Consider the following 14,571-nt stretch of genomic DNA (forward strand, 5'->3'; position numbering starts at 1 on the left):
CCTTGGGGACCCGGGCCACCCTCCTGGGGGCCCTCCAAACCACCTCACTGAGTTCCCCGAGGTAGCTGTTTGCTAGGGTCTCCTACCTAAGGACCGCTCCTGTGGTACTGGAATTTTTGTGGTTCTGACACCTTAGTACACGTTTCTCCTTTTTTCAACAGTTTTCAGTGTACCAGAGATGCCAAAGTCCTTTCACTGTGATTCCAAAGCGCTGTGGAGAAACCACAGCGATCTAGGATTCACGAAAAGCCCAGCTTGGCCAGCTTGGCGTTGGAGCCCACAATGTGCTTCCCAGATTGCCAAGCGCTTTTGATGACGATTTGGATGACGCAATTTCCTGTCAAAGCACTTCCGGTACATCAAAAGTGTAACATTGAGTTCCTATTACAAGAAACTTCTGAGATGCCCAAGTCCTTAAATGACCACAAGGAAGTTTTAGGAACAACACATAGGGGGTTCCTGTGTTGGACTACTGTCCCAGAGGATCGCCAAGAACAATCAGGAAGACAAGGCTGAACCAGTTTGGAAGCAGAACCAGAGAGCCGGCCCCAATCATCCCTCCATCTGGCCTGCTAGGTCGGAAACTTCCCTCAGGCAGTACCCTCTCCACCTGCCCCTCCCCTACTTCCGTTACTTTCCACTTCCTGTCTTTTCTGTCTTCGGCTCTTGGAATCCCACCTTCCCGCCAGAACTCCACCTGAACTGGTATCACTGCCACCATTTCTGGCATTTCCACACCCACAGTCTTTTCAAAAACCTTAGTTATAGTTTTTAAAGCATAGTATACATACTTTAAAAAACATAAATGTGATATATAACAATTTTTTAGCTCTGTTATTTTCATTTAGTATTAGTGCATATATTCAGTATTATTGCCGCGTGGCTCTCAAAAACATCAAACTAGTGCTTTTATATTTTAGAGGTCCTTGCAGGTGCCATAAATTAACCAAACCCTTCCTTTTTTGTTAATGCTTCAGGTCCTCTCATTCTAAGTCTTTTCTATAAGCGTGTGAAAAAAATGTCGCAAAGAACATCTTTGCGCATTTAAGTTTTACCAGTTTGGCTTATTTCTTTGGGCTACATGCCCAGAAATGGAGTTCCTGAGAGGAAGTGTAGGAATTTTTAAATGGTTCCTCATAGCACCACAGTGCCCCAGAAGGATTGCAGTAATTTAAAATTCCATCTGAAGCTGAGCATGGTGTGGTGCCGAAACAGGAAAATTGCTTGAACCCAAGGAGTACAAGGCCAGCCAAGGTAACAGTGAGATGCCTGTCTCAAAAAAGAAACACCAAAGAGAGGGGTGGGGAGAGAGCTTCTCCATGACAAATAGTCCATTTAATGGGAGAAACAACCAAACTTGATGCTTCATTGTACTTTTAATTTGTACTTACCTGATAACTTCTTGGAGTGAACATTTTGTTGACCCTCTCTTGAGTTTTGTTTATGCTCATTTCTTGTTTCTTTCTTTCTTTTTTTTAAATTATAAACCAGGTAACCAGGTGCTGTGAGGCATACCTATAATTCCAGTGACTCAGGAGTCTGTGACAGGAGGGCCACCAATTCCAGGCCAGCCTGGGTAACTTAGTGAGATCCTGCCTCAAAATAAAAAGGGCTGTAGCTGTAGCTTAGTGGTAAAGTACCCATGGGTTCAGTTCCCAGTACAAAACAAATAAAACCCCAAACAATAACAAAACTCATTTTATAAAATAAATGGGCACTGTGGTACAGGCCTTCAATCCCAGCCACTCTGGAAGTTGATGCAGGAAGATTGCAAGTTCAAGGCCAGCCTGGGCAATTCAGCAAGATCTAGTCTCAAAATAAAAAGGGCTGGAGATGTAGCTCAGTGATAGAGTGCCCTGGGTTCAGTCAATACCACATGTACAAATTATAAAAGAAACTTTTGTCATACTTTCCAATTTTTTGTTCTTATGTTTTTTTGTTTTTGTTTATATTTTAATATGGTGAAGTTCCAACTTTTTTTTTTTTTACTTGAATTTTAGTTTTTTTTTTTCTTGTTTTTCTCCTAAACCTAGAATATTCTTTTGGGAAGTGAAAGTTGATGATTTGTTACATTGAAGCTGGTAACCCACCTGCTATTTTGTTTTGGGTTGTAATTTAGTTGGGGATCTCTATATGTGTTTTTCCAAGTTAATACTTTTTTACTTACTGATATGTGATTTATTTTTGAATGTGTGTTAAATTCTTGTACTTAATAATCTATTCCAGACTAGTGTGTCTCTTGTTACAATGGCATTGAATTATTTTAATAATTGAAGTATTATGCTAACGTATAAAATCTTAAGTAGCTAGGTCTACTTCATTTCCCTTAATTTAAATAATCATAATAATTATTATTATTTTGTGGTGCTGGGGATTGAACCCAGGGCTTTGTGCATGCAAGGCAAGCATTCTACCAGCTGAGCTATATCCCTAGCCCTAATGGTTATTTTTAATAAGCTGACTTGTTGATGTTTATTAGGTGGACTTAGTTTTAAGTCCCTTGAAAACACCAGTGATATATCAATTTGATTTTTTTTAGTCTGCTTATCCAGAATATACTTCACTTATATTTTTAGTCAAGTTCTTTTATGTCTTCTTTTATGTCTTTTATGTTCTTTTATGTTCCTTTATCTGGGTCACAAAATTTTAATTAAAACTACTTTTAAGTGGTTTCATAATTTTTTTATTCTATTATGAAAATACAATGGGGAAAGTATCCCTCCACCCATTGCATTTTCTAACTGTCTAGTACATAAGAATATTTTTGACTTAGTTGTGGTTACACTGACATCTTTTCATTTATTTTTAATTTTTTAGTGTTTGCATGTGCCATTATTTTATCTGCCTATAATGATAATTTTTGTCTATTTCTTGCCAATATTTTTACTTTGATTCTTTTTACATTGTCCAGAACTTCTAAAAACAGTATTAAGTATTGATGATTGTAGGGGCTTTATTGTTCTGTCCCTGATTATGGTAGACACATAATTTGATTAAATATAATGTTGTTTTTTTAAGATGTTGTTTTAAAGCAGATGCTTTGTAATCTGGTTCAAGAGTTATCCTTGCATTTTAAAATGTATGTGATAGGAAATGGTATGAGATCATTACATATTTGCTCTTATTTCCTAACTTGGAAACATCATTGCATATATGAGGAAAATGCTACTTTTTGTGTAGGTGGTTTATAACTCTTGTGGTCTATTAAATTCTGCTTGCTTGTATTTTTGTTAGGTTCTTCTATAAAATCACAAGTAGTGAAATTGCTCTGTAGCAGTAGTTCTGAACCTTGGCTTGCACTTGGTGATCACCTGGGGAGCTATAAAAAAATCACTGATATCGGACCCACCCAGAGAGATTCTGACTTGATTGTGTGTGTGTGTGTGTGTGTGTGTGTGTACATGGGTGTGGCCCAAGCATTAGGATTTTTAAAAAATTCTACAGGTGGTTTTAATGTACAGCCAATGTGAGAACTGCTGCTATAGAGTTTATTTTTTTACAGCACATCTATTAGGCATTAGAATTCACCTTTGTGACTTTCTTTTTTGGTATCCAGGGGGAATTATATAATGTGGTGATTTTTTTTTTCTTTAAAAGTTTGAAAGAATCCATTAGGAAATCATCCCAGCTGGAGCATTTATTAGAGTAGTTCTTTGATAATTTTTTCAATCTTCCTTCATTATTAGCTTATTCATTGTTTTTGATGAGTCATAATTATTATAGAAAATTACTTATTTGTGAATTTAAAATTTACTTTCAGGTTTAATTTAAGATAATTTCTCTAATTTATTATATGTGTCACAAACTGTTTCATTTATGATTTTATTTATCTTCTTTCTTGATTAGCTTTGCTGGAATCTTAGCTAATTTATTTTAAAATATCCTGGATTTGTTTATTGTAGTTGTTTTTCTCCTTTTAAATTCATCTGTGCTTTTTGCTTTCCACTTGTTTTCTTTTCCTTTTTTTTTTTTTTTGTTATGGGGGATAGAACTCAGGGGCACTGGGTCATTGAGCCACATCCCCATCCCTATTTTGTATTTTATTTAGAGACTGAGTCTTACTGAATTGTTTAGCGCCTTGCAGTTGCTGAGGCTGGCTTTGAACTAGCGATCCTCTTGCCTTAACCTCCAGAACTGCTGGGTCCACTTGTTATCTTTATGACAAATTTTTGCATATTCAAGAGTTTTTTTTTTTTTTGAACTATTGGTTCTGAACTCTGGCTTCTCTTCAGAATTACCTGGGGAGCATGGTTGAGAAAAAATAGTATCTTTTCTTTATCCATGCATGGTTCATGGCTGAGAAATCTCTAAAAGACAGATTAAAAAGAGAAACCATGCAATCTAGTTAATAAAATTTAATCTGACATGGGAGCCTTCAGATGAAGATTCAAAGAAATGAGAGAACTATTTTTTTATGGACAGTCATGCAGAAGTATGATTGGGAACAAAAGGTATAAACTAATGGTAATAAATTGAGGGGAACCTAGCAGGACCTGTTTGTTCAGAATCTTTTCTGTATCCCTGTGTGGCATTCTTTTCTGGGTATAGGGAAGACTCCTGTGGCATGAGGGTCTTCAGGAAAAGAGGGAGGGAAAAGGTCAGAAAGTGACCTTCCTAGATTTTATGACCTGCTTCTTAGGAGAACAGCAGGGAAGGTCAGGAAACAATCCTGTTTCTTCTGACTTCTCAAATGTCAAGGTGTCATATTTCGGGGCAGCATGTCCTGAGCCCCATCAGTAGCTTTTAAAAATATACTAATTCCTTCCTCTCCTCAATGATTCCAATTTAATTTAATTAGGCTTAGGTCTGGTCTTTTTATTTTAATTGCTAATGTGCAGCCAAAGCTAAGAAACAAGGTTAGCAATTTTTCCTCTCTCAAGCTGTAAATTCTCTTGTATAATAATATAAATTCATTAATTTATCCCCAGATTACAGGCTTGCCTATATCTTATAAGTTTATATAATTTTAAATTTTATTAGATTTTGTACTTTTTGCGGTTTTAAATTTATCTTCACTTGCAGTTATTAGAAGTGACAAGTTTTGTTAACAGTTACATTATACATTTCTAATTGTATTACTTTGTGACCAGTGACAATTTATATAATTTCTGTTTTTTAAAATTTCTTGTTTTTGTGAATTGATGTATGTTGAGAGCCACAGCCAAAGGGGCCCCAGCAAACTTCCAGCTGCCAGCAAACTTCCAGCTGCCAGCTGATGATTGGCTCACAGCAGCCCCAGCAACTTCTAGCTGATTGGCTCCTCTGCAGTGATGCTCATTGGGCTGTTTCCCCCACCCTTTCAGACAATGGAGCTGCTCATTGGGGGACTTTTTTTGGCTCCGCCCAGGTGACCCAGCCAATTGGCCTCAAGAGCAGGAGGAGTGGGGGAGGTTGAGAGGCTTGTGAGAAGCCGGTGGTGGCAGTTGGGCTCTGAGGGTTTTTCCTGAGGAGCTGTGTGGTGCGGGTGTTTGGTTCTAAAATAAAGTTCATTTCTTTTGACAAGTGGCTCCTGAATTGTGCCCAGCCAGACTGCGGCAGATGTAGTAAATTTCTATAAATCTACCATTGCCCTGTATAAAGGAGCCTCTTCTATATGTAACACAAAATTTATTATCATTTATTTCCTTGATTCTAAGATGTTTATAGTTGTGAGAGAAACCATTGATTTAATGATAGCTTTTTTCAGGAAGAATAAATAACACTGAATTAAATGTAACAAAATTTTGTTATCTACTAACCTAGAAGAGCATGCATTTATTCTCACTGTTACATATCTTTTCTAAGAGTGCTTCACAATTTAAGTCTGAGCCCCCTTTTTTTTACAGAGAGCCTAAACTGTTTGTTTGTTTGTTTGTTTGTTTGTTTGTTTATTGTGGTACTGAGATCAAATCCAGGGCTTCTTGCATGCTAGGCAAGCACTCTGTCAAGCAGTCTACCACTGAGCTACTTCCCCAACCCTTGTTTCTTTTCCTCCCTCCTCCTCCTCCTCCTCCTCCTCCTCCTCCTCCTCCTCCTCTTCTTCCTCTTCTTCTTCTTCTTCTTCTTCTCAACTCCTGGGCTCAAGAGATCCTCCTGCTTCAGCTTCATGAACAGCTGGGACCACAGGCACAGGCCTGCATCACTGAACTTGGCTTCGTAAACATTTTAAACAAGATTTGTGATGTTGAACTCTTTGTAAATTGTCAATACTCATTTAACATTACTGATGTTTCATCCTCTTTTCTAACAACTTTGCTGAAAATACAGCTGTGAGTTTTTGACACTTACATGTTTGGTTTCTGAGTAATAGTCTTTATCATTCATGCATTGGTCACACCAACCTCCCCATCTTTAAGAATTGTGTGATGTATTCTGAGACATTAGGCTTTTGCTTTAGCCTTATGATTGCGTGGACTAGCCTGTAACAGAAAACTTTCTACACACAGTTAGTATTTTTTGCTGTTGTTGTTAGTGCCACACTGGACAAGAATCTTTTTACAACATTTTAAATAAAAACCAGGAATCTAAATTAATGTTAAAATCCAGCTATTTGGGATATGCAGTGCAAAGCAAATGATTGACATGAAAATATGATTAATTCTTTCTCTGCAAAGCTAAATTTGTACCATACATTAAGTTGTAACTACTTGCCCATCAAAATGCACTCCTGACTGCTTTGAGTTTCTTTTTGGTTTAATTGTAAAAAGACTCTGAATTCAGAAATATGTATGTGAAAATGTTTTCCCCTTTATAATGAGGAAACCATGTACCTATTATTGAAAGCTAACCAATTTCATATTTTATGTCCTCTAGGCTAATATCAAAATTCCAAATGCGTTGGGGATCAGGCAGGTAACCTTGTCTAATAAATACTGTAAGGCCTGTGGAGGCCTGTGGGGAACTGAAGATCACACACCCTGCCAAAGAGCATTGACATTCTGTTTTTAAGAAAATTGCAGCCAATTATATCTTCTAGAACCTTTCTTATCTAGTCTCTGCTTGACTTATAAATTATGATAAAACCTTGTATTGTAATTATGTTTCTATAAATTTTCATTTCTAACAGTTTTTATTTTAGGTTCTTTTTCTGGATTCTTTGCAGGTTCCATTGCAATTAGGTCATTTATCTTTGTGAGATCACTTTAAATCTATTTGGTGTCTTCTCTCACATTCTACTTTGCCACATTTTACAATTTCCTTTCCCTCTTCCTTTTTTATCTCCATCATTCTCAGATTTGTTCTCTCTCTTTCATGTTGGAGTTTGGCAGCCCTGTATTCTCATGGTACCAGAAAATGAAATACCAGTGTGTTCATCTTCTGGGCATATTGAAACCCAGTCTTTCTCTCTTTATTTCCCCCTTAAATATCTTCTCTTTTTATGCATCATTTCATCGGTAAATATTTTAATGATTATGTACTTGATAATTGTTGTCAACTGGCCTATGCCTGTTTAGTCATTCACAAATTTATACCAGTAGCATTCAGTATGTAGGGGTGGATGAGAGCTAAGAATATTCTCTTCACACTTTCCTACCTGATTACAAAGAAAAAAAAAGGTTTCAAATTGAATACTTACTGTGCTGAAATCTCAATGAAGCCCCAGATCTCTGTCTTTTTAGGTGTTCCAAATATAATTCAGATAATTTAAAATGTCCAACACAATTTAGTGTCTAACATTGTTTTTGTAATTAAGGTAAAATTTACATAATATAAAATTAACCATTAGCCAAATTAAAGTGTGCAATTAGTGACATTTAGTCCATTTACAATGTTGTACAGCCATCAACTCTAATTCCAAAATGTTCATTACCCCAGAACAAAAAAAACCTTCTCAATACAAATGTGATACCCTGCTAGCACTGGGTTTTTGCTAAACTAATTGTAATCAGGCCAGATAAATTCCCCAAGAAAGCCACTGAATATAGGACCATTTGAATGAAGTTATAGGAGCTGTGTTGAAGGTTATAGACCCCTGGGCTCTCCAGATCCTTAGATTCTTAGAACCTGTTCCTATAAGGACAGGCTTGGTCAACACTGGTAACTGATCTGTGTGCTTTGAATATGATCAGTTTACTAATTAAACTCATTTCTAACATGGTGACTAACAAAGCTTCTTGTGTTGATCAGGCATTTTGTTAGCTACTTCTGAAGTATGGGTTTCTGATAGAAATTTGCTAACTACTCCTGGAATGTTTATTCTTATTTAGGATAGCTGAGTGCCCCTAGAAAGTAAATTAATATACATATTGTCTATGTTGAACAACCTTGGAGTTATATGCATAATTAACTTTTACAACTTCAATGATAAAATTTGAACAAAAGTGAGAGGCAAAGGGAATATTTTTAAAAAAATGTTTTTAGTTGTAGATGGACACAATACCTTTAATTTAATTATTTATTTTTATGTGGCACTGAGGATTAAACCCAGTGCCTCACACAAGCTAGGTAAGCACTCTACTCTGAGCCATGACCTCAGCCCCACAATGGGAATATTTAAATGGAGCACAGACTCCTTGAGAGTTCCAGGTTAAACTTGAAATGGTAGTGTAAATAATACTGTTCCCACAAGTGTCCTTGATTTCCATGTCCTCCTCAATGTGTGAGCAGGTTGCCCTGTTGGGGATGATTCCAAAGGTTAAAGGTACATATTTATACCACATGGCACCTAAGCATAAAGACTTTTTCACCTGATCTTGAAGAAAAGGCAGACCGATATCTGCTTCAACAGGAGAGAAAAGGACTGTTTCACTTGCAGAAAGGCACAGTTTTCCAGGGTATTCCAGATATTTTTTACTATCTTTTGATTTTTGCCATAAGAGCATTAGAATCCACCTGCCCCCGGCCATACAATGTAAGATGAGATGAGTCTGGATCCAGCATTGAACTAGGCTCTTTGAGGCTCCTGGAAAAGTGTGAGGTAAAGTCTCCTTGCTTTGGAATAATTTAGGATCTGCCTGTTTGAATTACCTCAGGATAAACAGTCAGTAGGAGCAAGAGTCAGGATAATTTTAGCCCAGAACCAAAGTAGCTTTGTGTTATTTTTGATGGGAAAAATCACAAAACTTATATTCATCATGTGAGAAAGAATATTTTGTCTAACACATACATTTAGAATCCCACTGTGAAATTCCAAAGACAAACTCTAACTAAGTTTATGGTAGGGCTGATTGGTGGATTTATTACTTGAATATCATTCCTTTGTTCTAACCAGATGGTGATGAAATTATAAAATAATCTGTATGTACTGTAACCTTGATTGTATATCCATTCTCATTGCTGATGTGTGGAATATCTTGGAAAAAAATCTCCTCAACCCTTTTCTTAATAATGACAATTATGGGCTTTATTGATTTTTAAGTTTGCTGATTTTTTTCATGGTTTTTAATTATGATTCCAACAGGTATTATCTTTTGATGCCTATGTGGAAGATGAAGTGCCTGATAAAAACCAAGAAAACTATAGAATAAGATACTATAAAATCTACTTCTACCTTGAAGATGACACAATTCAAGTGAATGAACCAGAGGTGAAAAATAGTGGACTGCCTCAAGGTATCTATTTTAAGCAGCATTATGATTCTTTCACTTCTAACTCTTGCCTTTATATACAGCCATTCTTTTAGCTTTTTAAAAAGCTCATGCTAATCCTTAGGTATCTAACTTGTTGGCAATGGTGATAGAAGGATGCTGTTAGTGTTTAATTAGTCATAGTGACTTAATCAGCCTTCTACCCCACACACTTCAATCATTTTTCTCACTGCTCTGTGGCATATTGTATCCTTTCAGGTGCTGCTCCAGTATGAGCAAATTCTCATGTGTCTTTGACTTTGTCCTCAAATCCTTTGGTCTCTTTGTCACGGCCACAATTGCTTTTTGCACAACATTATCAATGGAGAAGAGAAAGCTATTCTGTTGCCACTTTTAGATTGATATTCTTTCCTGAATTTACTGTCATTTGTTTAAACTACCCTCTCTTTTTCCTGTTAACTAAGATCATTTATGGTAATTAACAAAACATTGATGGTACCCTAACAGGAAGTCCTTGTTCCTTCACCCTGTGTATAGCATTCACTTTTTCTGTACTCAACTTCAGCTACAGATACGTGTGTGTGTGTGTGTGTGTGTGTGTGTGTGTGTTTGTGTTTTAATTCTGTGACATGGCCACCACCAGAGGAACTAATCCAAGGCTGCATTATTAGAGTATGGAAGAAGATATCAAGGGAAGTGACCGATTAGTTCTGGTTGTGCTATGGGTCCATCCCTTGGGATGATGTTGAATTATGGCTACCTTCATGGGACAGTAATTAACCATGATGGTGTGAGGACTGAAAGTTTGTTATGTGTAAGACAGAATACTGAAAAACAATATTTTTCTGTAACAGGAGGACTCAAGTGTGTCTGATAAATGTTTCTAGATATCTAAGGGAGTATCATATGGAGGAAGGATGATCACATTTTCTGTATCCTCAAGGATGGAAGCTAGAGGTCAGAAAGAGAAAGAACTTACAAGCAGAGAGCTGCCAGAAGTTGTAGTGGATGGACCTGGTTGGCCTTGGATGGAATTAAGGGTGGGGGTTTGGTGAAGGAGTGGAGGAGTAAAGAGTCACATTCATTGCAATAAATGGATGCCCCTGGGCAAGGGTCAGGTGTTGTTTTTCACTGGTGGTTTAGTGGAGGCATTGCAGGGGAGTTGAGTGTTGGTTTGATCATTGATGTAAATGTTCTTTGTTGGTTGGATCATTAATGTAAATATTCTTCCAGGGTCTTTGTTCCTTGAACAACCACAGTCTTTGGGTGCAGTGTCATTTCTTTGTCTTTTGGAATAGTCCCATCTCCATTATCTCAGACTCTGAATTATTTTCTCTTACTACAATCTCTACTTCTTTTACTTTCTCCATTTGTTCATACTTACCTACCATTCCTGTTCTTCATTCTCCTAGCAAAATATATTCTGAACTTAATCATGTCTTTTGGGCCTATTTACTACCATTCTAATCCGAGCTACTCTCATCTCTTGATTGGAGGATGGAATAACTGCCAACTATGGTCTCCCTGCCTCCATTTCTGCATCTTCTACCATGTCCTCTATGTGGTATCCAGCCATGGTGTTGCCTAGGATATTATCTTGATGCAACCTAAAAAGTATGCATACATGCTCCCCCAGAGGCCACAGATCAGAAACTTGTGGGTGAAATTAAAATACATGAATCATACAATAGATTACATAATTTAAAATGCACAACAAGGGCTGGGGATGTAGCTCAGTGGTTGAACACTTGCCTAATATAGGCAAGGCCCTGGATTCCATTCCCAGCAGCAGCACCCCACCCCCACCCCACAATAAAACTGCACAGAGAGAAGATAGCGGAAAGGGTAGATTTACATACTGTGGGCTAAGTTCAAGTGGGTAGAATGACCACACTGCCTTAATCCTGAGATAAGCAATAGTTTGTTCCCCACCCCTTCTCCTTCACAACCTCAGCTGTGGATAATGTGGTTTGGAGACCAGAATTGAGGGTCAAGCAAGGAGAACCACAGACAGAAAATGCCCTGGTCCATGGGCACATCATCTCTCTATTGGAGAGACGAGTTGTTTGGTCACAGCTGTAGCTCGCCAGTAAGAGTGATGAATAGTCATGGGTTTTGTTTGTGTTTCTTGGACAGAGGGTCCATGGGGCCAGAATTGTTGTTGCTAATGAATGAGTGGCCGAATTAAGGCCTCATGAATATTGAGTGTTCATGAATATTTAGTGTCTCTTGTATATTTAGTGTCTCATGAATATTTAGAGCCCAGGTGCCTCATGTATATTTAATACCTACTGAAAATTAGTTATCTCTTGGTCCTTCCATCCCTTCCTTTCTGTTTTTAACACATACATATCCTACTTACTTCCTTCTTGTCATTACTTAACACATCTTGTGATTTGTGCCTGTGTTGAATGAAGTTTTTGCTTACTAACTACTTATTTAAGCCTGATGCTTCCACAGTGGTGTACTATAATGAGTTCAAGGGAGCAGAAACAGGAATTTGGAGGCCAGGGGCCTCTGAGAAAAGTTTGTCATATAGCCTTATTTCAGTGTGCAAAGGACTTCCCTCAATGCTAATAAGACTGAGGCTTTTCTTATAGCATGGCTTTATTGTGTCTGGTGCTTGGGGTGATGAATTTGAAGCCAGTTGGCATTGCCAAGAAGTGTTTGTTGAATACCTGTTCTGTGCTAGGCACTATTCTGGGTTTTGGGAGAAAGGACAAGATGATTAAGACCCATCATGTTCTGATCTCATGGAGTTTACAGACCAGATTGAAGAGGAAAGGGAACATAATGACTAGTCCAGGAGTTTTATGGTTGTTCTGGCTAGAAATGCTAAGTGTCCAAACCAAGACAATGGAAGTAGGACTAGAAAGCTGGGGAAAGATTTGAGAGACCTTTGGTTGGCAGAGTTGATAGGCCTTTGGTGACTAAATATAGAGATTGAGAAAGGGAAATATCTAATGATAAAGTAAGTACTTTACCATTATTATCTCATACAATCCTCCAATGACTATCTAAAGTTGGTATTGCCATTGTGACTTTTACTAAAAAGAAAACAGGCTTAGGGGGTAATTTGCTTGTGTGTGTGTGTGTGTGTGTGTGTGTGTGTGTGTGTTTCTGGGGATTGAGCTCAAGGCCTTGTGACTACTAGGCAAGAACTCTTACCACTGAGCTATACCAGAGTTCTAGCTGATTGCTTCAGAGATCTCTAGTAAAAGGGATGGTGATACCTTTGTAAACAGTCCAGGAGTATGGAGCACAGAGTATGGGGCAGGATTGGGGTTTGTTGCTCTGGTACATTTGTTTGGGGGCATGAGACCTTTGAAGGAATTAGGACATCTATGTGTGATATCCACTAGGCAGGTGGAACTTCAGGATGAATTTTCTATAAAAATAAAGACTAAAAATGTGAATTGGGAATCATGAGTACTCAGATCATGACCAGAATCAGTCTGCTCCACTGTATTGAAGGAGTGCTGCTGCTGAAGTGGTGCAAAGAGGAAGAGGATTTGATTTAGTATCTCTGCTGGTTTTTCTAGTAGAGGGAGAAGAAGGCCATATAAGTTGTCCTCATTGTTCTTTGGTTCCAAACTTGACTGAATGGTCTAGGAAATATGGAAATGCCTTAATATTTTTTAAAAAAATATTTTTTTTTAGTTGTTGAGGGACCTTTATTTATTTATTTATATGCGGTGCTGAGAATTGAACCCAGTGCCTCATACCTGTTAGGCAAGTGCTCTACCACTGAGCTACAACCTCAGCCCAACATATTAAAAAAGGTTTTGTCATAATTTAAGGTTAAAAATGTTACATTTTATTTTTTAAGGGACTGTAGTTTTAGATTTTGGGGTCATTTTTAACATATAACATATATAAGTTTTTAAAGTTTGTAAAGAATGTATTAAAAATGTTTATAAAATTATTTTTAAGTACAGAAAGAGATAATTTACAACTTTTCATTTCTGTGAGCATCTGTTTTACTCAAGTGTATTTGATTAGGTGGATGACAATATTACTTTAACCTTTTTTTCTTAAAGGTTTTCACTTAACACTGCTCTGATCTTTTCTCACCAAACTGCTTATTTTCTGATTACTTTCCCAGTCAAAACATCAAATTTGCCCAAATGATACAATTAAGGCCACACACTATCCCAAACCTACATTATGTATATCCCAAACCTGGATTATATTTTTATTATTATTCCTTTTTAAGTCAAAACTCATATTCCTATAGCTCACTGGCCCCTGTCCAGTGCATTTTTGTTTTATTAAACCAGCCAAGAAGAAATATGAAATACAACCTCTAGGATGATCTTGGAAAGGCTCTTAATAAGATTTTCAATTCTCTCAGCCTCAATTTCAAATCTCACAAAGGTAGATTCCAAAGACAAGTTGAAGATAGTCATAATGATGCACTTGGAAATAATTTTTATGTAATAAAGAAAGATTGTTATTCATAAAGACAAAGAAGAACCCTGAGTAGAAAGACTACTTTAAAATCTTTGCAGAAAATTGTAGAATTTCTCATCAGTTTACTGTGTGTGATCAGGACATTTCTCTGTGTGAAGTTGCAGCTCAAGGGTGGTGGACAGAATACACAGTAATCACACTGTGTAATGACATTGAGTTTGTCAGCAGAGTGGAGAAACCTGGAGGGCTGTAGCAAATCCTGTCGAAAGCAAACACGAATAACCACTGTGTCGTCAAACTTTGTTTAGAAAGAAACCAGTATCTCTTGAAATATTTAATACCATGATTCTTGCTAAAAAAGTTCTGTCTGGACAGTGAATAGTTTGAAAAAGCCTTTAAATGCTTTCCTAAATTAAATAATAGGGAAAAAGAAAACAAATTTAATGAGCCTGGGGTTCAGACCTTGGTGGGATGGGCTAGGTAGTTTGTGTGTGTGTGTGGGTGGGGGGGGTGGTTTGAGTGGTCTTGACCTGCCTTCCTTCCGTGTACCTGTGGGCTCTGGGAAGAGGCTAGGGGTCAAGTTTAGGTGCTGTGCACTGATAGTGTTCCTGTCACTTCACAGGGTTTTGCTATTTTCCCAATGAACTAGGAG

At 37.4% G+C, this 14,571-nt stretch overlaps 1 protein-coding gene across 1 annotated transcript in view; it reads left to right on the forward strand.

Moving 5' to 3' along the window:
- The window catches only part of Efhc2 (EF-hand domain containing 2), a 209,333-nt gene that overhangs the window by 85,374 nt on the left and 109,388 nt on the right, over nucleotides 1-14,571 (forward strand). The window contains exon 9 of the mRNA XM_026387597.2: nucleotides 9,380-9,530. Coding sequence (XP_026243382.2) covers nucleotides 9,380-9,530 — 151 coding nt within the window. The remainder of the gene's footprint in view (nucleotides 1-9,379; nucleotides 9,531-14,571) is intronic.

This window comes from Urocitellus parryii, chromosome X, assembly GCF_045843805.1.
Source record: "Urocitellus parryii isolate mUroPar1 chromosome X, mUroPar1.hap1, whole genome shotgun sequence".
Lineage (NCBI taxonomy): Eukaryota > Metazoa > Chordata > Mammalia > Rodentia > Sciuridae > Urocitellus > Urocitellus parryii.